Source organism: Amia ocellicauda, chromosome 8, assembly GCF_036373705.1.
Source record: "Amia ocellicauda isolate fAmiCal2 chromosome 8, fAmiCal2.hap1, whole genome shotgun sequence".
In the NCBI taxonomy this organism is placed as follows: domain Eukaryota; kingdom Metazoa; phylum Chordata; class Actinopteri; order Amiiformes; family Amiidae; genus Amia; species Amia ocellicauda.
In genome coordinates this window covers 6756206-6780406 of record NC_089857.1, presented here as the reverse complement: position 1 = coordinate 6780406, position 24201 = coordinate 6756206, and the positions used below count along the sequence as shown (strand labels likewise).

At 40.0% G+C, this 24201-nt stretch overlaps 1 protein-coding gene across 2 annotated transcripts in view; it reads left to right on the top strand.

Annotated features, from left to right (window-relative positions):
* Window positions 1–24201, top strand: part of msh3 (mutS homolog 3 (E. coli)) — a 75215-nt gene that overhangs the window by 17909 nt on the left and 33105 nt on the right. For both annotated transcript variants that reach the window (XM_066711914.1, XM_066711913.1), the window contains 8 exons: window positions 3406–3538; window positions 5766–5953; window positions 6387–6555; window positions 6888–6952; window positions 9109–9225; window positions 9995–10102; window positions 17266–17380; window positions 22924–23081. In XM_066711914.1, the coding sequence (XP_066568011.1) occupies window positions 3406–3538; window positions 5766–5953; window positions 6387–6555; window positions 6888–6952; window positions 9109–9225; window positions 9995–10102; window positions 17266–17380; window positions 22924–23081 (1053 nt within the window). The remainder of the gene's footprint in view (window positions 1–3405; window positions 3539–5765; window positions 5954–6386; window positions 6556–6887; window positions 6953–9108; window positions 9226–9994; window positions 10103–17265; window positions 17381–22923; window positions 23082–24201) is intronic.

Genomic DNA, 24201 nt, shown 5'->3' with positions numbered 1-24201 from the left:
AGTGGGTCTCGCTGTAAGTCTTGAGTTAGGGATGACCTCATTAAGGGGATGTCATTTCTCGGTGAGATCTGTGTGCATATTCTGGTCACCGTTCACTGACTGTGGAGAGGAAAAATAAAATCACTGACCTGTAAAACAAGGCTAGAAAAGGAAGTGTAAAAGTCCTCTGTGATATAGTCTACCTGTATCTATACATGCACACCAATAAAAATATCATGTCTTTATAAACAGACCTATCATTTGCAATGTAATGGCCAAATCTGGTTTGTTCGTTGCACAGAAGCACACTAAACTGAAGTACTGTACTGGCCAGGTATGTTAAGGGTCCACTTGGCCATTGAAGATGACACAGACATCTGTTAATGAAATCTCTGAAATTCTTATAGAGGTATGTTTTCAAGGCCTGCAAGGTAAAACACATTTACACATTCCAAGAGATCCTGCTCTTGTTTGAATTCAGTAGCAGTGTTCTGCCAAATAATATATTCTCCCCTGGTATGACTGCAAGCTTTTCTCAGGAAATAAAGGCTCTGTTATGTAACACCCATTTTTTTTTTTGGCATTGCAAGTTCCACAATATCTTCCAATGCCATATATGTAATACCAGTTTAAAGCTTTCCTTTTTGCGATGCTTGTTTCTGTTATTCACAGCTTTCATAATATATTGTGTTCAATGTTTATCACAATTAGCAAGCATTATTTTTATTCATAAACCCCACATCTGATTGGTTTATGGAAATATTTTTTTTCTGTAGTTGTAATAAAACTAACAAACCCATAAAGCCCCATTCCAGTAAAACATAATAAAGCAAAAATTGTACTCATTTTGAGGAATATATATGTTAATTAACATGGAGTAACTGAGCTGAAAGAGACCCTTAGCAGATGATACAAGTTCCCCTTCACTCTGAGAATGAACAGGAACAAGTGCTTATGAAAGTAAATGGGACACTAATTGACACTTTGCTTGTGAGGCTATTTTCATGGCTCCTGGGGATTACAGTGTTGCAGCAGTGGGATTGGTGACTGTGTTTCTGGATTATCAGAACGAATAGCCATATGTGTACATGACTAAAGCCTGGCTTAACCTTTTTGGGGGTTCATTTTCAGAAAATCCATGACTATGTAACCTTTTTTGAAAATTGTTTTGCTTTTTGAGAATGCATCCTATTTATTACAGAGGAGGATCGCTGTTCCAGAGAGTGAGATCCTGAGATCGTGTTGAATCTCGTGTTCAGTTCGAATACTTATTTTTCCAGTCCATTGCATGATGTTTTTCTGTCAGTCCTTAAAAACGTGGGCTAGTGGACTGGGGTCTGAGTGAAGAATAATTCTACAAGAATAAAACATTATTTTTATTGTCCATCCAATTGGAGTTGCAAATATTTGTGGGAGAGGGGTTGGACCCTAATCTGTCTCAAAGCATGCATATGTACGGGTTTCAGACCATACTTTTCCAGCATTCATTGCTTCACATCCCTCCATCCTCCCTAAACACTGTCTTTGCATGAGGGGGGTGGTTCCGATGCCTCGTCCACATTCTCAGGCCAATGCTCCCTCAGCCAAGCGAGTTCAAGCCAAATCCGAACACATTATTACTCTCCATCCATCAAAGTCTTACTAGGGTTCAGCCAAAGCCCCCTAATGTATCAATAACATCATAAAAATGATTTGAGATCCACTATAGTGTCCATGTTCTAAGCAGTTGATGAATTAAACAATTGAAAGGATTTGCGGCATCTGATTCTGCCAGAGCTTGTGCAGATTATTTCAGATGTCACTGTCGTGATCCTTAGTGTAGTGAAACAGATGGTGCTGGATTTGACTCATTGGAAGAATTCCTCCCCGCGCTCTGATTCGGTATCTGTAGTGTTTTCCTTCCCCGATCTGCAGCACCTGGTCTCTCGTTCAGCCCACTGCCCCGGCCTACGTTGGGAGAAAGCAGGGCTGATGGTCAGAGGCTGTCCCTCCGGGAGCCTCAGCACCTGGCCCTCCCTGTTCAGGCGGCAACGGGACTGGTGCGACAGCTTGAGCCGTACTGCATCTTGTTTCGGCTCCAGAGCTCGTCAAGGCTGGGACTGGTGAGGGCACGGGTGGGAGGACTCGGATGAAAATCACTGTTGATGAGAGAGAATGTAGGCCCCCGTGGGTCCCAAATTCCACCCCTCACCACCTGTTTTTTGGGACACACCAACTTATATAACCTGACTGTCTATCCAGGGGGGAGAGAACGGAATAATGTAATGCCTGCTGAAAGTACAAGCCGCGAGACTCGGTGGGCACCTACCACGTTTTTGTGATGAAATCCTCTATTGGATATCAAATTGCTCCTTTTTTTTTTTTTTTTTTTTTTTAATTAAACCAAGAAACTGTAACAAAAAGACTTATAATTAGGAAATTCTAGGTTTTATAGCTATGGTTTGCATATTTGCTATGGGATTTCTACTTTGGCTTTTGAGTATTATTATTATGCTTAGGTTGATTTGGTTACTCTAAATTGCCCTGAAGCCGTGTGTATGTATGTGCGCTTATACTTGATGAAACCGTTACTGAAAATGGATGGATGGACAATAATAATTCATATAATGATAGAAAGTAATTGCTATGGCATGATTAAAACAGCTGAAAGGCCCATCAGGGATAGGTAGAGAAACAGTACACTAACACAACTGGGCCCTCCTCATAAACATCGTATTTCTGACTGCTGGGCATCAGAGCACGTATGATGCAACAGGTGCAGTTCCATGCCAGCTGTTCTGGCTTACAATTGCCTAACATTAAAAAGTATTATGAAACCTGTTGTAAAGCGGTTTCTGTTATGTTTGATCTAAACCCAGACTGAATGAGATGATGCAGGAAGAAGCGCTTCCAAGAAAACTGAACGCTTGTAGGTGGTAGAAATCAGATACTCTGGCATACCCTTGGGACATGAAGTAAACTGTTACTCTACAAGTGTAAAATCGCAAATTATTTTTAAAAATGCTTGAATTCGTACTTGTTTTTTCCTGGAAGTCCAAGAAAATGTTTTCAGTGTTCATGCTAATATTTCAAATTGTTCCACATTGGTAATGAAGAATGAAAACTCCTGAACTCTTATCTGATGCTCCCTCAAATTCTGTAGAGATATATGGTGACCTTCACTGAGAAGAACTACACTCTGTCAGTTTGCCAGCATAAGCTAACATGCAGGCAGATGTTATTATGATCTGATTTTTAGAAGGTAATTGAAAAGCTGTGATTAAGTGAGCTCTGTTATTTAATTTAATTTGTTTAAGCTGTTGTGACTTTGCATTATACACACTGATTTTCCCTGTTTTGCTACTGTACAACTGCAGCCTTTCAGTAGTCCTTTCAGAGGGCCTCTGTGTTTAGTGTGTTCACCCCCCGTTGCTGTGCTTCTCACAGGGAGATCCGGGCGCGTCAGGACGCTGTGGCTGAAATCCTGTCGTCCGAGTCCTGTGTGCTGCCCTCCGTCCGCACCCAACTGAGCCGACTGCCCGATCTGGAAAGGGGCATCTGTAGCATCTACCACAAAAAGGTAAAAAGCACAAACTCATTGATGGTAAAAAATAAAACAAAACACACAAGACAATATTCTGTGTGTTCTCGCAGGCTGAACAAGTTACTGCCAGCCACAGTCTGGTGTACTATTGTCTAAATCTTTAAGCAGTGGGGTTTTTAAATTAATGTTGAGATGCAAGACATTTTGGACCACTAGTAAAATCTTTCTTTCCCTCCTTTCACTGTCCTAAGGATATTAACGCCTTTACTATCATCTGAACGAGCTATAGACAATTGAACATCTCGATTTAACGATCCCATGTGTTGGCACTCCAGCAGGCTGAAATTGCCCGCAAAAACAAATGTTGCATGTCGCGTCTGAATTACAGGTGGAATACTGAGCTTCCAATATTTCTGCTGCATTTTTCTTCCTAGTCAGTTATTTTCAGTTCTTCTAATTAAAATCATTATGATTTTAAAATTGGAGACCTTCTTCATTGGTTAATCAACTTTTTAGTGCTTCAAATGAAATGCCCCATAATCCCCATAAGAAGCACAGACATAGAGCTCTGGAAAAAATACCACTGCAAATTTTTCTTAAATCAGCATCTCTACATGTATGGCAGCCATTCCACTCCATTCATATTTTTATTTGGAATTTGGTAGAAATGCTGTCAGTAGTTTATAGAATAAAACAAAAATGATCATTTTACCCAAACACCAGAGAAACTGATAATTTTGCTGTAGTACATTATTAGCAGAATGACTTGAAAAACTCTGAAAACCTGTTCCTGTAATCTCTACTCCTTTCTGGGGATGATAACCAACTGAGAATAAGAATGGAGTAATATGAAGAAAGTTTTTGATGTGAGATAGGGGTAAGAAGAAAAACTTACTAAACTCTGTAACAGTCTGAAGTATGTTTGGCACAATGATATGTAATAAGATAAAATAAGTTGGTCCTATTTGTAATAGACACAAGGTGTGGATTTAACAATACTTTAGTCACCAGGCAAGGTTTTTTTCTGTGAGTCTGAATATATAGTTCCTATGAAGAGAGGCATGCATATAAATAATGTTAAATGAACACGTTTAAATACATTCTGTACGTATTTTTAACTGTTCAACCTCGATTTTATCAGTTTAAAATCCTCAAGAAGAGAAATTGCTTATATCTGTGGTTTCACATCATTAACTTGATGAAATATAGCAAACTCTGTTCAGAGGGTTAGGAAGCATGACTGATTAAACTAGGCCCCATTTCTGGAGACATGCATATTTTTAAAAGATTGTGAGACTGTAGGATTTACGACACATTAATTTAAAATGGTGCATTTGAGAAAAAAGCTAAACAAACGGCAACATCAAGCAATATAGTTAATTTTTATGTTTATAAAGCTTGCATTATAAATTGTGAAAATGTGTAATTCTTCTTTTACTTTTTAGGTTTGTAATGAGTTCCAGGCTAATACTTATTTAAAGCTATTTCTGTAATCTAGAATTAATTAATTCAATAATAATTAGAAAGGGAGAGAGAATAATGGCATTTGAGCAGAACAGCCATAAATAATTCATTCCCCCCCGATTCATTCAAGCATACTTTTTATAAATATTTGAGGGGGGGGGTTAATCAGTGCTCTTCCTCAACTTGGATATTTACATTGAATTAAAAAAAAAAAGCACATTAGAGAGAGATTGTAAATCACAAATGAGAAACAGCCAATCACAGGGCAGAATTTCCAAACATTACTATACCTCTTATCTCTCCCTGTTCATAGAATTAGGATTTAAAAATCCTTCAGTTACCAGTGACATTTCAGGACCCTTAATGCGAGTGGTGCAGGTTTCACAGGATGTACATTTGTTTTTTTTAATGATTGTGTTATGTTGAACCAGCATGAATATGCAACACAGATCAGTTACTGTAGGTCAGTTACAGTGGATCCTGGACCAAAACATTTTAAGTAAAATAAATGTTTTGTTTTCCACTTTGAAGATATTTGTGTCTAATCCTTAAGTGTGTGATTTATACTAAGTTAATGGGTCGTGTGAAGGGTGTCTTATTGTATAAGAGAAGTTATTTCATGCAGTTTGTGCAGCCAGACTCGGCTTCGCTTTGCAGTCCTCTCACGCAAACTGCAGGAAGTACCATCTCTTACATAACGAGACCCCTTTCACATGAACTGTTAACTTATAATATAAGGATAATGTATTCCGAAGGTGCAATTCACTTATCATAGTTACCAACCCGTCCTATGTCGCAGTGTTCCACGCAGGAGTTCTACCTCATCACCAGCACTCTGTCACGCCTGGGGGCAGAGCTCCAGGCTCTGGCGCCTGCTGTCCAATCGCAGGTTGACTCTGCTCTCCTGAAGGACATCCTCCTGAACACACCCCAGCTTCTGTCTCCAGCGCAGAACTTCCTGAAGGTGCTCAACGAGAAGGCAGCCAAGTGAGTCCCCATGATGCTCCTTGAATGAGAGAGGGGGTGGGGCATGTCTTGCCAGAACCAAATTGAAAATAAATGTTCTTATTATATTCAATAATAGTTGTTTGCAAAGCAAAAGATAAAACATAATTTTAAACCCATTTAATGAATTGATCAAAAATGCTGTAGGAGAAAAACGAAAAGGTTAAGTAAGGTAATATATTCTGGCAATGTTAAGGTTTGAATTGTGATGCAAGAGGAGGTTATTGTGCATAAGCTGTTGGTGCAGAATAGACTGTTTAGTGAGCTTTATATAATGGAATTCTAAGCATTCTGTATAGTGGAATTTGCTTTGAATTCTGTCTACTTATTCCACAATGCAAGTTCCAGCAGACGATAATTTCCACCCCTCAGAATGGCCTTGAGCCAGAGATGACTGTGTGTGAATTGTCTCCAGGACAGGGGATAAGACACAGCTATTCGCAGACCTGACGGATTTTCCTGTGATCCGGAAGCGGAAGGAGGAGATACAGAATGTCCTCTCTGAGATTCTGGAGCACCGGAAGGAGGTCCGCCTCATTCTGAAGAACCCGGCCTTTGACTACGTGACTGTCTCCGGCCAGGAGGTAAGAATACTTGTGCCTTGTTGAACTGCTGCTTGGCAGGATCACACTGCGAGTCCACACACTGAGTTTATAACCAGAGGCTTTACATTGGCGGATGTTTTGACAATGCGCTTTGTGGCTCCCTTGGATTAAGTTGTTGATTGTATGATATGTAAGGAGTTTTTAAAATGAGAAGAGGACATCTTAAAGTGAAAAGAAACTAAAAAGACCCTATTCCAATGCTACACTGAGTGTATGACTTCATCTCTCTACAGACTGTGCCTCCATTTACAACTGTTTCATGATTTAATCTTTCTGTTCACCTCACAGTTGATTTGCTTTGTTTTCCACAGTTTCTGATCGAGGTGAAGCATTCCGTGGCGTCCAAAGTGCCATCTGATTGGATAAAAATTAGCAGGTATGTACAGAGGACATGAAACCAATACTTGGAACTCTCCGATACGAAAGCTTTACCCTGGTTTTCATAGTTAGCGCTGTTGCTTTACAGCTTGGGGCACCCAGGTTCGATTCAGGTCTTGGGTGTGCCGGTTTCTTCCCACACCCCAGAGACAGGCTGCGTACGTTGATAACCTGCTCTTAATTGCACTGTAGTCATGTGTGCGTGAGTGTGCTGTCCTGCATCCCATCCAGGGTGTATCCAGCCTTGCAACTGCTGCTAAGACTCGTCGTGCCCCTGTACTGGATGAAGTGGTTATTGAAAATCGATCGATGGATGAATGAAGTTGGATAGGATTTATAGGTTTCCCAATGAACAGCACTACAGTGCTTTTAGAAAGTCTACTTCCCCTTGAACTTTGATCTTTGTTTGTGTCAGTGCCTCAGAGTTTCATGCATTTAAATGTGGATTTTTCTTCCCACTTATCTACACACCATACTCCACACTGTTCACGGGAAAAAAAAACTATTGTGAAAATATACATTTCAAATTCAAAAGTCTTCACAGTTAATTCTTGGTGGAAGCACCTTTGGCAGCAATTATAGCTGTGAATCTGTTGGGATAAGTCTCTACCAACTTTGCACACAAAGATTTTGAAATATTTGACCTTTCTTCTTTACAAAACTGTTCAAGCTCTGTCAAGTTCCTTGGGCAGCGTTCATGGAGAGCAATCTTCAAGTTATGCCACAAATTGTTTGATTGAATTTAAATCGGGGGCTCTGACTGGCCCATTCAAGGACATTTACCTTTTTATTCCGTAGCCACTCAAGTGGCCAATCTTTGGCTAATTGGACAAGGGTGTCTGCTAAGAAATGAATAATAATAATAATTTAGAATTGCTATTCCAATGGGTTTTTATTTTCTACAAATTTGTAGAGTACTTTTTTCACACTTGGAAGTTGTTGGGTTAAAATATTTTACTTCATTTTGTTCCAGGCTATAAGGCAACAAAAGGTAAACATTTGAAAAGGGGGTACATGTAGACTTTTAGGTTTGATCAATAAACAGGTCACCATTGCCCATTGTAACATTGCTCAGTTAGAAGAGCTGTCGATATGAGAGAACTCAACTAATCTCTTATTTTCCTGACTATTTTTCATTAACTTTGAAAAGAGGGAGGCGGAAGGAGTTAGTTATTCTAGCTAACACTGTGGAAGGCTATCTGTAGTTGATTATTACTGGCGTCTGTGTTCCGCTGCGCTCAGGGCTGTGTTCATCGGTTCTGACTAGGTTGCATCTGTGGGAGCGTGAAATTTGTATTCTTTGATAGAATAAGAAGAATTTATATCCGAATGAAGTTGCGTTGGCTTTTACAGATTTCAGTGTTGGGAGGACAGTGAAAATGGGCTTAGAGGTGAAAGAGATAAATAACAGGAATGGCTTCACCACATTAAATTCAACAGCTATGTTGCACTGAAAGGGATTTGATTTGATTGGATTTATTATTTATAATATTAGCTTTTTTGCCCAGGGATATTTGATTGCATGAGTGGAATCGGTTGCCGCAGTGTGGACATCCTCCATGTTTTGTTAGGATATAACTGTACACCTCAGCAGCGTTTCCGAGACTTGGAAGTCGAATGCTGTGACTATCCTCAGTGTGCGCTGCTCCCCACTGTCCCCCTTTCATAAAGCACCTTGTCACTAAACCTCCTGTTGCGGAGAGTCAAAAGAATCGAAAACCGATCATTTAAAAACGTATATTTTATTAATGAGAAGGGTTGTCATTCCCGCTATGCAATCTCAGATTCTCGGTATCCTGTGACTTTGCCGAATGCTATACTTTAGCAGCCAATGGAGTTCACAGTCATGGGTCCACAGTTTGGATTATGAAAAGTAAAGTGTTGGGTTAATGAACTCGCCATGTTTTATAGTCAGGTAACCAACTGCACATCTTTGTCTTCTCTGGTTTAATCCCACTCATTGGGAGATGGAATGGCATGTCTACGTTCATAGCCATTTCATTTTGTTTTCCGTTCCATCATCTCCTCGTCTCCGTCATTCATTCATCCCAAGGACGGCAGAGAGCACATGCTAAAAGGAAGCGACGAATGTTATTTTGCTTTCACACAGATGGAACTGATTGCTTAGTAACCTCGTCTCCCTTTTCTCTGCAGCACAAAAGCGGTCGGACGCTTTCACTCGCCTTTCATTGTGGAGAAATACCGCAGCCTCTGTCAGCTCCGCGAGCGGCTCATCATCGACTGCAACCAGGAGTGGACTGACTTCCTACAGTACTTCCTTCCTGCCTCCCACCCCCAAACACACACACACACACACACACACACACACACACACACACACACACACACACACACACACACACACACTCACACCTCTCACAACGCACCACACTGCACTCATAACTGATGAAACGTGCTCAGGGACAAAGAGATTTTTATTTTTATTGTTATTTTATTGAATGTAAATCAGCATAAGACAATACCCCCCATTAGGCAGGCCAACTGTTCAACACAACTGAGAGACCACACCCTGTCCTGCCACCACCAAGCAAAGTATTTCCTTTAGCCACAATTTAAACATTGGCAAAATGTGTTTTTTTGTATGGCACCTTATTGACCTCCAATTTCCCATACTTGCACAGAAACCCAGGTCAGATGCTCCCATCAATGTATCATTTATAAAAGACACATGATTGACTATCATTAAATCTATTGGAGACTTAGTTGCAACTCTTGACCTTGCAGCACAAGCCCTATGCACAGCAAAGACATGCTACAAACCACAAGTTCTGAAGAAAATATGATTATTTTTTTAACCTGACTTACACCTGTCCTGTGAATATTAGAGAATGCTTTAGTATTTATTGTTAGAAATCACAATTGGACTTGTAATATTGAAACATTGCAGACCTCGAAATCACAGTTTCCGATTAATAATGGTGCCTTCATTATAGTGAAAAATACTTTTAATAAGAAAAAGTGTGTGTATAATATATATATATAAACCTAGAAATATTTAATTTGTTTTTATTTCCCACAGCTATTTTGGAGAACACTATCACATCATCAGAAAAGGAGTTTGTCACCTAGCAACAGCAGACTGCATCTTCTCATTGGCAGAAGTTGCTAAGCAAGGCAATTACTGCAGGTAATTATTTTAATTTTTATTCTTCTTTACCAGTTGGTTATTAGCTTTTGCTAGACTCTGAAACTTCATTTCACATTCCAGGTATTCTTAAGGGGGGTTTATTTAAGCGTGCTGTAGAGACGCACCTCGACACAGACGCAGTCGGAACAGACTGCAGATCTGAGAGTGTTTTACAGCGGGAGAGCTTGCATTTCCAGAACTTTGCTCAAGAACCATATTGCTTAGATAAAAAAACACACCCTTTCCCCTACTGATGCTTAAGTTGATTACTCTTTCATGATATTTCAGTTGCCAATACGCATATGTAGAATGAGAAAATTAAACTGCCAATGATAACGAGGAAGCACCTCTGAAGATTTGAATGCAATAACTGCCCAATGAAAAAAAATGTTGTTTAAAAAAATAATTATTAATATGTAGGCTATATATATATACACTCACCTAAAGGATTATTAGGAACACCTGTTCAATTTCTCATTAATGCAATTATCTAATCAACCAATCACATGGCAGTTGCTTCAATGCATTTAGGGGTGTGGTCCTGGTCAAGACAATCTCCTGAACTCCAAACTGAATGTCTGAATGGGAAAGAAAGGTGATTTAAGCAATTTTGAGCGTGGCATGGTTGTTGGTGCCAGACGGGCCGGTCTGAGTATTTCACAATCTGCTCAGTTACTGGGATTTTCACGCACAACCATTTCTAGGGTTTACAAAGAATGGTGTGAAAAGGGAAAAACATCCAGTATGCGGCAGTCCTGTGGGCGAAAATGCCTTGTTGATGCTAGAGGTCAGAGGAGAATGGGCCGACTGATTCAAGCTGATAGAAGAGCAACTTTGACTGAAATAACCACTCGTTACAACCGAGGTATGCAGCAAAGCATTTGTGAAGCCACAACACCTACAACCTTGAGGCGGATGGGCTACAACAGCAGAAGACCCCACCGGGTACCACTCATCTCCACTACAAATAGGAAAAAGAGGCTACAATTTGCACAAGCTCACCAAAATTGGACAGTTGAAGACTGGAAAAATGTTGCCTGGTCTGATGAGTCTCGATTTCTGTTGAGACATTCAGATGGTAGAGTCAGAATTTGGCGTAAACAGAATGAGAACATGGATCCATCATGCCTTGTTACCACTGTGCAGGCTGGTGGTGGTGGTGTAATGGTGTGGGGGATGTTTTCTTGGCACACTTTAGGCCCCTTAGTGCCAACTGGGCATCGTTTAAATGCCACGGCCTACCTGAGCATTGTTTCTGACCATGTCCATCCCTTTATGACCACCATGTACCCATCCTCTGATGGCTACTTCCAGCAGGATAATGCACCATGTCACAAAGGTGGAATCATTTCAAATTGGTTTCTTGAACATGAAAATGAGTTCACTGTACTAAACTGGCCCCCACAGTCACCAGATCTCAACCCAATAGAGCATCTTTGGGATGTGGTGGAACGGGAGCTTCGTTCCCTGGATGTGCATCCCACAAATCTCCATCAACTGCAAGATGCTATCCTATCAATATGGGCCAACATTTCTAAAGAATGCTTTCAGCACCTTGTTGAATCAATGCCACGTAGAATTAAGGCAGTTCTGAAGGCGAAAGGGGGTCAAACACAGTATTAGTATGGTGTTCCTAATAATCCTTTAGGTGAGTGTGTATGTATATATGTATATATATATATATATATATATATATATGTATATATATATATATATATATATATATGTATATATATATATATATACACAGTGGGGGAAAAAAGTATTTGATCCTCTGCTGATTTTGTACGTTTGCCCACTGACAAAGAAATGATCAGTCTATAATTTTAATGGTAGGTGTATTTTAACAGTGAGAGACAGAATAACAACAAAAAAATCCAGAAAAATGCATTTCTAAAAAGTTATACATTGATTTGCATGTTAATGAGGGAAATAAGTATTTGACCCCTTCGACTTAGTACTTGGTGGCAAAACCCTTGTTGGCAATCACAGAGGTCAGACGTTTCTTGTAGTTGGCCACCAGGTTTGCACACATCTCAGGAGGGATTTTGTCCCACTCCTCTTTGCAGATCCTCTCCAAGTCATTAAGGTTTCGAGGCTGACGTTTGACAACTCGAACCTTCAGCTCCCTCCACAGATTTTCTATGGGATTAAGGTCTGGAGACTGGCTAGGCCACTCCAGGACCTTAATGTGCTTCTTCTTGAGCCACTCCTTTGTTGCCTTGGCTGTGTGTTTTGGGTCATTGTCATGCTGGAATACCCATCCACGACCCATTTTCAATGCCCTGGCTGAGGGAAGGAGGTTCTCAGCCAAGATTTGACGATACATGGCCCCGTCCATCGTCCCTTTGATGCGGTGCAGTTGTCCTGTCCTCTTAGCAGAAAAACACCCCCAAAGCATAATGTTTCCACCTCCATGTTTGACGGTGGGGATGGTGTTCTTGGGGTCATTCCTCCTCCTCCAAACACAGCGAGTTGAGGTGATGCCAAAGAGGTCGATTTTGGTCTCATCTGACCACAACACTTTCACCCAGTTCTCCTCTGAATCATTCAGATGTTCATTGGCAAACTTCAGACGGGCCTGTACATGTGCTTTCTTGAGCAGGGGGACCTTGCGGGCGCTGCAGGATTTCAGTCCTTCACGGCGCAGTGTGTTACCAATTGTTTTCTTGGTGACTATGGTCCCAGCTGCCTTGAGATCATTAACAAGATCCTCCCGTGTAGTTCTGGGCTGATTCCTCACCGTTCTCATGATCATTGAAACTCCACGAGGTGAGATCTTGCATGGAGCCCCAGAGCGAGGGAGACTGACCGTTATTTTGTGTTTCTTCCATTTGCGAATAATCGCACCAACTGTTGTCACCTTCTCACCAAGCTGCTTGGCGATGGTCTTGTAGCCCATTCCAGCCTTGTGTAGGTCTACAATCTTGTCCCTGACATCCTTGTACAGCTCTTTGGTCTTGGCCATGGTGGAGAGTTTGGAATCTGATTGATTGATTGCTTCTGTGGACAGGTGTCTTTTTGTACAGGTAACGAGCTGAGATTAGGAGCACTCCCTTTAAGAGAGTGCTCCTAATCTCAGCTCGTTACCTGTATAAAAGACACCTGGGAGCCAGAAATCTTGCTGATTGATAGGAGATCAAGTACTTATTTCCCTCATTAACATGCAAATCAATTTATAACTTTTTTGAAATGCGTTTTTCTGGATTTTTTTGCTGTTATTCTGTCTCTCACTGTTAAAATACACCTACCATTAAAATTATAGACTGATCATTTATTTGTCAGTGGGCAAACATACAAAATCAGCAGGGGATCAAATACTTTTTTCCCCTCACTGTGTATGTATGTGTGTATATACACTCACCTAAAGCATTATTAGGAACACCATACTAATACTGTGTTTGACCCCCTTTCGCCTTGAGAACTGCCTTAATTCTACATGGCATTGATTCAACAAGGTGCTGAAAGCATCCTTTAGAAATGTTGGCCCATATTGATAGGATAGCATCTTGCAGTTGATGGAGATTTGTGGGATGCACATTCAGGGCACGAAGCTCCCGTTCTACCACATCCCAAAGATGCTCTATTGGGTTGAGATCTGGTGACTGTGGGGGCCAGTTTAGTACAGTGAACTCATTGTCATGTTCAAGAAACCAATTTGAAATGATTCGACCTTTGTGACATGGTGCATTATCCTGCTGGAAGTAGCCATCAGAGGATGGGTACATGGTGGTCATAAAGGGATGGACATGGTCAGAAACAATGCTCAGGTAGGCCGTGGCATTTAAACGATGCCCAATTGGCACTAAGGGGCCTAAAGTGTGCCAAGAAAACATCCCCCACACCACCACCACCAGCCTGCACAGTGGTAACAAGGCATGATGGATCCATGTTCTCATTCTGTTTACGTCAAATTCTGACTCTACCATCTGAATGTCTCAACAGAAATCGAGACTCATCAGACCAGGCAACATTTTTCCAGTCTTCAACTGTCCAATTTTGGTGAGCTTGTGCAAATTGTAGCCTCTTTTTCCTATTTGTAGTGGAGATGAGTGGTACCCGGTGGGGTCTTCTGCTGTTGTAGCCCATCCGCCTCAAGGTTGTAGGTGTTGTGGCTTCACAAATGCTTTGCTGCATACCTCGGTTGTAACGAGTGGTTATTTCAGTCAAAGTTGCTCTTCTATCAGCTTGAATCAGTCGGCCCATTCTCCTCTGACCTCTAGCATCAACAAGGCATTTTCGCCCACAGGACTGCCGCATACTGGATGTTTTTCCATTTTCACACCATTCTTTGTAAACCCTAGAAATGGTTGTGCGTGAAAATCCCAGTAACTGAGCAGATTGTGAAATACTCAGACCGGCCCGTCTGGCACCAACAACCATGCCACGCTCAAAATTGCTTAAATCACCTTTCTTTCCCATTCAGACATTCAGTTTGGAGTTCAGGAGATTGTCTTGACCAGGACCACACCCCTAAATGCATTGAAGCAACTGCCATGTGATTGGTTGGTTAGATAATTGCATTAATGAGAAATTGAACAGGTGTTCCTAATAATCCTTTAGGTGAGTGTATATATATATGTGTGTGTGTGTGTATATATATATATATATATATATATATATATATATATATATATGTGTGTATTAAGGCTTGTGTTTTTACAATTAACAGTATTTAACAAGATATGGATTCAGCTATGTGCTTTTTAAAATAAAACGTTACTTATTTGTATTCAATGTGGTTACATTTCTTGTCCCCAAGTTTAAAAATATGAATAATTCTTAATTCCTCATACTTTATCAATTGTTATCAATCGTTCTGTCTCAAACCCATGGCGCTGAAAGGCTATGCAAAATTAAAACGCTGTAACCAGCAGAAAGTTCAAACTGTATTAAATTAAATGACAAACCCCAAAGGAAATGAATGGCATTAAGAATGTCAAATTGTTACTCTGCACACAACAGATGGCCTTAGGATGGATGCAGGCAAGTTTGGCTCCGTTACCACACATCATCTGAAAACCTCCATCATCCAAATTCTACAAACAAATTGAAAGAATGTGTGGGAATCTGGAATACTATTCCTTTTACAAATCAAGTTATGTATTATTATGTAATTTCTTTAATATAGAATGTAGATGGATTTCTTGTTTTGGGCTTAAAACATGTAGAAGTACAATTTATTTCCAGGATATCATGAAGACCTAATTAATCATTTTTCACACCCAGTCGAAATGCAGATTTGAATTTGAATGTCTTTGAATCTTTGCAGCTCAATTTGATGCAATTCTTACTACCCAAGCTGAATCTCACATTTGTTTCTGGTTTCACTGAGTTTAGAATTAGAAGAGAGTCTACAGGTAAACCAAAGTCTGCTTCTGTGAAGGAGTTTGTGTCTGTCTTGGCTTGAGTTTAAATTTGACTGTGTTCAAACTGAAAATCACACAACGTTGAGATTATATTAAAAAACGGACATCAAAAAGGGTCATAAAGAACCTGTCCAGATAACGTTCGCAGTGAAAATAACTAAACTAATTAATCTTGACTCAGTCGACTTGTTCTGAAGTTGACATATATTTAGAAGCGCCGCTGCATCAATTGAATGTATATATTGTTTTATTGGTCGTCTGTTGATTTAGTGTGCCTTGCTGTTTTTGTATTGAACTACTTTGTGCACAGAGAAGCTGCTTATGAAGCACAGTCTGCGAAGGGGGCTCTTCTCTCTTGCTTTGTTTTTCATTATTGTGACAAGCCCAGGCTTCGAGCTTGGCCTCCAGAGAGTCTGAAGGGTAGGCCGTTCAGCATTAAAGGGAGAAATTAAAGAAAAACAAAATGTACTTTAATGTGTGTTGCCACCGAACATAACCGTTCTAGGGGAAGATACTTAAACGCCCTTTTTGAAGTATTGTACAATGCTAACTCATGTAAATCAACTTGGTTAGAGACGTTGGTTAAATTATTAATAATAATGGGGGAAAGCTATCCTTCATGGAATAGTAACTATGGGAAATAATGACCTAAGCATTTTTTTGACCTGCATAGTACAATATGGAGCATTTGTTAATTGAAATGTACATGACTGGAAAAAAAAAAGGCGAGATCCAAATGATTTAATCGGCTCCTCCAAGCTGTGTGGATTTAAGGAGGAGTTTGGTGGCATTCACCCTCCTGTATAACTTTCTCCCAAAGAAGCAGCGAGGGTCACGTCAGTCCTTTTCACATTGATCCGTTTCAATTAACACCGCATTTGCCTCCGTGAAGGAGCTTTCTTAAACGTCCATGCTGATGCAGATTGAGATGTTATTACTGCTGCTCAGTGTCTCGCTTACGATTTAATTAATGTATTTTTTCACAGTGTACAGGCAGGGGCTGGCTGTGTCTCTGAGAGCTGTGTGCCGTTTCATCATGGCTCTGAGTGCAGTCAAAATCACACTGAGACAGACAGACACCTGTAATCTTGACGCACTTTAGATTTCAGCAGGCCCCTGTGGGCGCCCCTTTCCTTTTAAGATTGCCACCTGCCGAAAGGCCTCTTTATTAAAATGCAAATTATGCTCTTGTTTTTTTGGGGGTGTTTTTGCATGCAGTGTTGAATGGTTCCTGTCAGCACGGATGGAAAATATCTGCAGCTGAATTTTTCTGCTGCTGATTGGCTTTCTGTTTGGAGTGCTGGGAATTGACAGAAATTATCCAGTTTGTTCCTTTCTATCCTTTATTTGCAAAGCTCAGAACTATGCACACGCGCACGCACACGCGCACGTACACGCACACGCACACGCACACACACACAAAACACCCACTTTACCTGCCTGCCTGCCAATATTCCTGCAATTAAATGAGGATATGTATTTCATATTCTTGTAACTTATTAGGAGAAAGAATGAAGCTATCTATACATTTTCTTTAGAGATATAAAATAAAACCTTTTTCTTTTCTTGTGTAAAGTTAATGAGTGTTCTTTATAATGCATTATTTTTCTGATTAGTATGTAAGTAGAAAGCATACTTTCCTACAAGATTTATAAGGTTTCACAGCTGAGACTAAGAATCAAGAGAGAGTATGCTCTTTAAATGAATATTTCCTCTAACTCAACGATCTTTCTGTCATAATCCTACCAAGAGCTGTGTGTTTACCTTGGCTTGTTTGCTCTGTGCCCTGCGCAGGCCAGAGGTGCTTGAGGATGAGCGTAGGATCGTGATCAAGGAGGGCAGACACCCTGCCATCGACATCTTGATTGAAGAGCAGGACCAGTACGTGCCCAACAGCACCGCGCTGCAGGTGAGCACTGCACGGCCCCCAGGGGACGCCCGGCTCCACTAACACTTCCTCATGAGTACACACCACAAAAAAATTTAAACAAAATCAAAAGTTGCAATATCAGTATTCCTTTATAATGTGGTGAACAGGGAAGCAATGTAGTCTGATGCCAAGATTAAGGCACTTATTAATATCTGAAGCAATTAAACCATTAAGGGGTAATTTAGGATTGTGTTTCTTAATGAAAGTGCATGGTGGGATACTGTTCCACGAAGCATTGCGCTGTGAGGACCTGTAACCGAACTACATGTGGATCCAGTAATTGAATTGAACTGAATTTACAATAGTTCTTCTGTGTGGGCGCTTTGAGCTGGATTAATAAGATTGTATTAAAGTACGGTGCTCAAGTTTATGTAGCGTATACAGGGCTGATGTGCTTTTCTCTAGTCCTCCTCTGATCTTTATTGCTGATTATTCATGGGGATTTAGGGTGTTTTAGTGGGGGTTTGTAGCTTGCATTGGCCAACTACACAGTGTTTGTTGGAAAGAATATTGCATTACAAGCTGAAAAGGGTTTTTTGTTAAGAATAAATGGTATGTAGGTTTATTTTAGGAATGAGTGGAAACTGACCAGACAGCAGTGAACAGTTTATTTATCAAGGCAAGGTTGAAATCATGAAAAATACGATGCCTCTATCGCCAGCCGGGCCACAGGCAAATCTGCAACAAGAAGGATGAAATCTAATCGCAACTCTCTCAACGTAGCCTCCAATCTCTGTTTATAAGTAAAAGAAGTATATTAAAAATGAATAAATAAATCAGAAAGAGAAGCCGCTACAAGCCTTAGGTCTTGTTCCCTAACTAAAACAATTTTTTTCTTAGTTTAAATGAGAAGCAGAGAAAGCCCTATATTTGGATGCAAGTGCAAGTACTGTAGCTCTGCTGTACAATGGTTCATTTGATATTTTATTAATCTCTGATACTTTAGGTTCTGTCATAAAAGTATATTGGCCTGCATTGCTGCGGGTTGGGAAGGAGAATATAAAGTGGTCCACACACTGGGTTCAGCCATCGACTACAACTGTTCTTTGCTTAAAAGAGAGTTCATAATAAATATATATTTGTTTAGAAGGGAGTTAGAAATCACAGTAATTAATGTTAAAGTGTTTTTTTAATGACTGTGCCCACATTAACAGTTCCTTGGAACCATTGCCACTTGTATGTTTAGGCAACCAATCCCAATTGACTTTAAATGAAAGAACCCTAAATCATCAATTCATAAAGACTTGGACTCATTGAATTTTGATCAATTAAGCCAGTGTTTTTGTAAATAGTCTAATTTAGAGGGTTTTTGAAGGAACACCTGATTACCCTCTAAGGACCAGGTGTTCCTTAATTAATTAATCAATCAAATTACTTGCTTAGGTAATCAATACCTCACTGGCTTAGAAATCTGATTTATGGTGACCCATCAAAATAGCTGGATTGGGGCTCTGCAGGACCAGACCTGGACAGCCCTGCGCTGCAGCCATGCCAGAGAGATAGGGTTCCTTCTCAGTTTGAACCAAGACTCATATTTGTGATATATGTGCTGCCTGAAACGTTGACTGGTTTCTGGAGATGGAAAGTATTTGAGAACCCCATATCTGGTTGAAACACATGACAGCTGCTCATCTCCTAATCAAGGATTTTGGCAGCGTAACCTGGGCAAGAGTTTGTATTTATTTTTTTGTCTCCTTGTAAAAAATGAAATGGAATTAGCCATGGTAGATTGATTAATCAGGATGTGATAGAGTCATACGTCATGTTCTTTGTCAAAAGCATTGTGTTGCGCTGACGAGATGATTAAGATCTGCTGAAACAGTGACATTTAAAACTTGCAATAAATTATGTAATCCTCTAAATTAGAGCACTCTTTCTTTTCTACTTTGCCTTAGTTGCAATAAAAACATTCTTGCAAGCACTTGATTTCTTATTTTGAATGCATCATATTCTGACTAGCCTGCCTTTTATCATAGTTATAGACTTCAGTTGCATTGCATGCGTCAGCTGAGGATATTTTTTGCAGGTGTGTGTTTGTATGTGTATTTCCCGTGTGCATGCTTAAGATCACAAGAATCCATTCAGAGAAAAGACTTCAGTCTGATCTGAGAAGCAGAAGTTTTTTGTTTTTTTTCCATGATCAGTGTGAAGTTTTCCTCTTCTCAGGTGAGTAATTCAGCAGTTTCCAGCTCATTAATCTGTTTACAATCAAGACCCAGACGTTTCCGGATTGACAATAATGAAGGTGAAGTTGAGGTTAACTTAATTATGAGTAATCGAGTAATAGCTGCAATCAATCCAGCCCCGGAGGCAAAATTTCACACCACAAATTATGCAGGCAAAACAACGCCAGTAAAATTAGTATACATGGCACAAGGCTTCTGTTTTCTAATTTCTTACATTGAAATGGATTTGAATTAAAAATAGTTGTTGACATGCTAATGGATTTGTTTTAAGCTACGGGCATCTATATTTAAAACATTTTCTTTCTTTCTTAAAGTATTCCAGCAGGCAGGAACCCACTGACATGTAAAAACATCATATAAGGTTTTGCTTGTAGAATGAATTCATGAATTATGGCATGGTAGCATTGCCCCTGGAGTTCCAGAACAAAACTGTTGCAGAGGATCCAGGATACTTCTGGTCAGTAGCCAGGTCTATAAAACACCTTAAGTATTTAATCATATGTATTAAAAATAGTGGATTTTGCGTTGTGTGGGTGGTTAAAACTTGTAAAACACTGTTAAACTGAATGAGCACTGAAGAGGAAAACAAAGAGAAACTTTATTAAAGCCCCATGAACACAATTTATGGATGTTACTTAAATGATCTATTACCATGTCCAGCAGTTGTACATACTAGCAATATCATATTCAATCTGGTTACTCAGTGTGCTTTGTTACTGTGGAATCTGGTTTCTTTTTATATTACTTTGTGTAAAACTCAGAGCACTTTTCTGCTCCTTTTCCTACTCATTGACTACATAAAACTTGCTTTTGGCAACGTCACATGTTACAAAGTATTTTCCATTACATAACTGGACTAAAAGGTCCTTGCATTTTATTCCCTTTTTTGTGCAGTAAAGAAAACAGTGGGAGGAAGTGTTCAATGTGTATTTTTTTAAAAGTAGGCTAATGTTTGTCGAAAATGCAATAGAAATATTTCCCAACCTTTTGTACTGTGTGCCTACTTCACTGTGCTGATTTGCATGTGATACTGCCTGTCACTATGGGTAGTACTGCATCCTAATAGCTGTGATTACATTTATTAACATATAATATATCTCACAGACTGCTTGTTTCGCTGTCAACAAGTTCATGTTTTCATGAGGCGGGTAGAATATAGTAGAGATACAGGAGAAACTCTCTCTCTATTATCTGTGGAAGAATAAGGTCAGATTCATTCTTTTAACGCTAGCTTGATTTTGCACAAAAGTCACGTTTTCTACATTTATTTTGTAGTACATTTTGTTCTGGGCTAGGGTTAGGGTTTGAGTCTCCATTAACTTCTGTTAAAGTTAGGGATGCCTTAACTAAGTAAGGTGCAGATTTTCCTGGAGCTAGCTTTATGTTCAAGCTGTTATTAATGGTAGATCATTTATTGATGTAATATGATTGTCTATGGTGTCACCTTTCTCCGTTAGGCACTGCAGTACAGTACCAATGTTCAGAACAAATGTTCTGAATATTATTTAGGTGTTTGGCCAATTAAATCAAACAAAACAATATAAATCAAAATTGGCACTGCTAAAATTGTAATTAATTGATTATAAAAATAGGAATGCTCTTATAATTTGATTGAATAGAATGTTTAATCAACTTCTGGAATTCTAACTTCCGTTTCTGATTCATATCCGTGTTTCAGTTTCTCTATGACAGCAACTCACTTTCACTTAACATGGTGTACTGCAGAACAGCTGCATCACTAACAATATGTGACAACGGTGGTGTAATAGACTGAATACCTGAAAGCATGCCTGAGGGACATGTTTTGGAGCTAGCTGCTGCTCCACTTCTCTAAATGGTAGCATGGTAATATTGGTAGGATGCTTCAATACCCTGGTCCTACAACTGCAATTCCTGTGACATAATCCAATATGCTCGGGGATGATCCTGAGGACTGTATTATCATCATATCATTTTTATTATCTGCCTCCTGTCTCAGGCAATTATGGGAAATAAGAAGATCAGCATCCGTGGAGACATCTAGCTCAGTGTAAACAATGTTCTCTTAAGGTGTTGACGAGGGAAAACTGCAGCCCAAATCGGATATCAGTTACCGGTTAACAAAAGCATCACCATGGCTGTCTAGACTCTGTTTTGTGCTTTCAGTGCGGTAGTATAATAGGCTAGGGTTTTTATGCACTGTGCAATTCCAATAGGTCAATTCTAAAGCCCCCAAAACAACATACTTAATTAACTGATTAATTATCCTAATTGTACTGCTAGTATCCTGCGGTTTGAGAAGTGTTCAAGAAAAAACGTTTCATTCTGGAGGAATGGCCACCCACGCTGACTGGTAAACAGTGTCATATGTACCGTGAAAGACTTTGAGTCTCAGAGCTACCCAAACAATCTGAACCACCAGGTTGTGTATTGAAAGCTTTTTTTTTTTTTTTTCAGTTTTGTGTCTGTATCTTAAACTGTTTTTTTCTGTCTACATATCTTTGTTATTTTCTATTCTGTGACTGTTCATTTATTTATTTTTAACTCCACAGTATTTTCATGGTTTTCTGTTTTCCCAGAATGCAACAAATTCATTACGAATACGGTCCGTCCTTTTTTCTCTTACTTCAAAGAAATTGCTTGCAAGAATTGCAGGGGCCACATATTGCTGCTCATACAATAATTGATTACCGAAAAGAATTATGTAAACTCTTCTACTGATTTCATCATTGTGCTTTTGAACTCAACCCAGTGGCTCTGTGCAATAAACTATACCTCCTGCAATAGGACTCTTCCTCGTTTTGGAATTGGAAGATAAAATGCTCTGGCTTGCCATCCCTGAAGAGACTGGCTGTATAGCACAGAATTGCCTTCGTTCTGATTCACCCTTTGCCAATCCCTAATGCTAAAGCAAGGACCAATGCCCACTCTAATAGGTTTCATAAGTGGGAATAACTGATAACAGAACAGGATTGTAGCACCCATTGAGGTGGGCAATTGCTCTTATTGTGGGTGCGGACTCTGGAAAAATCTGCTGATTTGCCTGCTGCCCTTCACCTTGAACTGACAGTGGAAACGGGCACAATCCAGACTTATTACTTGCCTGGGTCTCGCATTGGCTTTGCAGCACCGAAGCAAAATGATCATTTTATAGTCCTTTTTAAATTGTCCATCTTAAAGCATTGTGTTAAAAACACTACAGTTAAATACTGTTACTATTATTATGATTAATGGTATTGATGAGATTGTTTAAGAACCTCTGAGATTGAGATCGATGAAGTCGTCTCGCTGTTCTGCATTGTAATTCTCACACTGTGTTGCCCTAGTATGTTCTCAGTGCTGTCTCCTGTGATGCAGGGGGATGGCAAGCGAGCCATGATCATCACTGGACCCAACATGGGTGGGAAGAGCTCCTACATCCGCCAGGTGGCCCTCATCACCATAATGGCACAGCTGGGCTCCTTCGTCCCAGCCCAGGCTGCTAGCATTGGCATAGTGGACGGCATCTTCACCAGGTACGCCGTCTGTCCTCTCTGTCCTGCACTTCCCTCCACATTCACAACTTCTGTCCAGATAATCAGACTAAACCATCTTTGCTAAAGTTTGTTTCTCGCCCCTAACTTATCTGTTCTTGACCAGGCTCTGTTTACTATTTATTTATGGAACTCTTATTAATGTTGTTAGTTTCCATCCTTGTTCACCCATTCTGTGTACTGTTAGACTATTCGCAGCTCTGCTCCTCTCAAAGCTATCTGGGAAGGTAAGGACTTGATCTCCACATAGAGATACAGATCTTTCCTTTTCCTAAAAGTGATTGGTGGTGTTATATTCTCAGGATTGAATAATAGCATGGACTAAAACACTCTTGTGAAGAACAACTTCATTCACTATAGGGAGATGGAACTAAACAAAACAAAGTGTGTTCTATGTGTTTTAACCTTTGTGAATGTTTTCCTTCATAATCACTGAATCCATGTGTCACCTTATCCTAATCAATTCAGACAATAGGTAATTGAGATATCTTGACTATATTCCACCACTTTCAAGTACAGTGGTTTAACTTTATATGCATATTCAGAAGAAGCAGGGAATTCTCATGACTCTCTGGATTATCAGCAACTAATATACTCATTGCAAAGACGATGTGTGAAAATGAGCTTTCTCATTTTCCAAGCAGTCACCTTGTTCCCCGGTTGCCCATGTGTTCTTTCGGCATGCACCCAGCAGAGGAGTGCGGAGTGAGAGAGTGCAATCCTGACAGCCTGAGATCGTGGCAGTCTGAAGAGTTGTGGCCATGACAACGCTATAGAAACTGGGCTGCATTGCATAACCTATGAAAAAAAATGTCGGATTAAATTAGAGTGGGGTGGGGGGCAGGATTCAAATATTCTTGTCTATGGCAACTTCATAGAACCAGTTCCTATACTCAGAAGGGGATGCAGGGAAGAGTTGTTTGTTTGTTTGTATATCATAGTTGCTTAGGTTTATATAACTCAAAGCTGTGAATTCTTACTGTTATAAAAGGTATCTACAGAGAGTTGCTCCGCTAGCTCCTTTTGAGGTCTTGCAACCAGACGCCTCAGGAATTGTTTTTGGACGAGGGCAGTCAAGGAATGTACTCATAACTGAGAAATG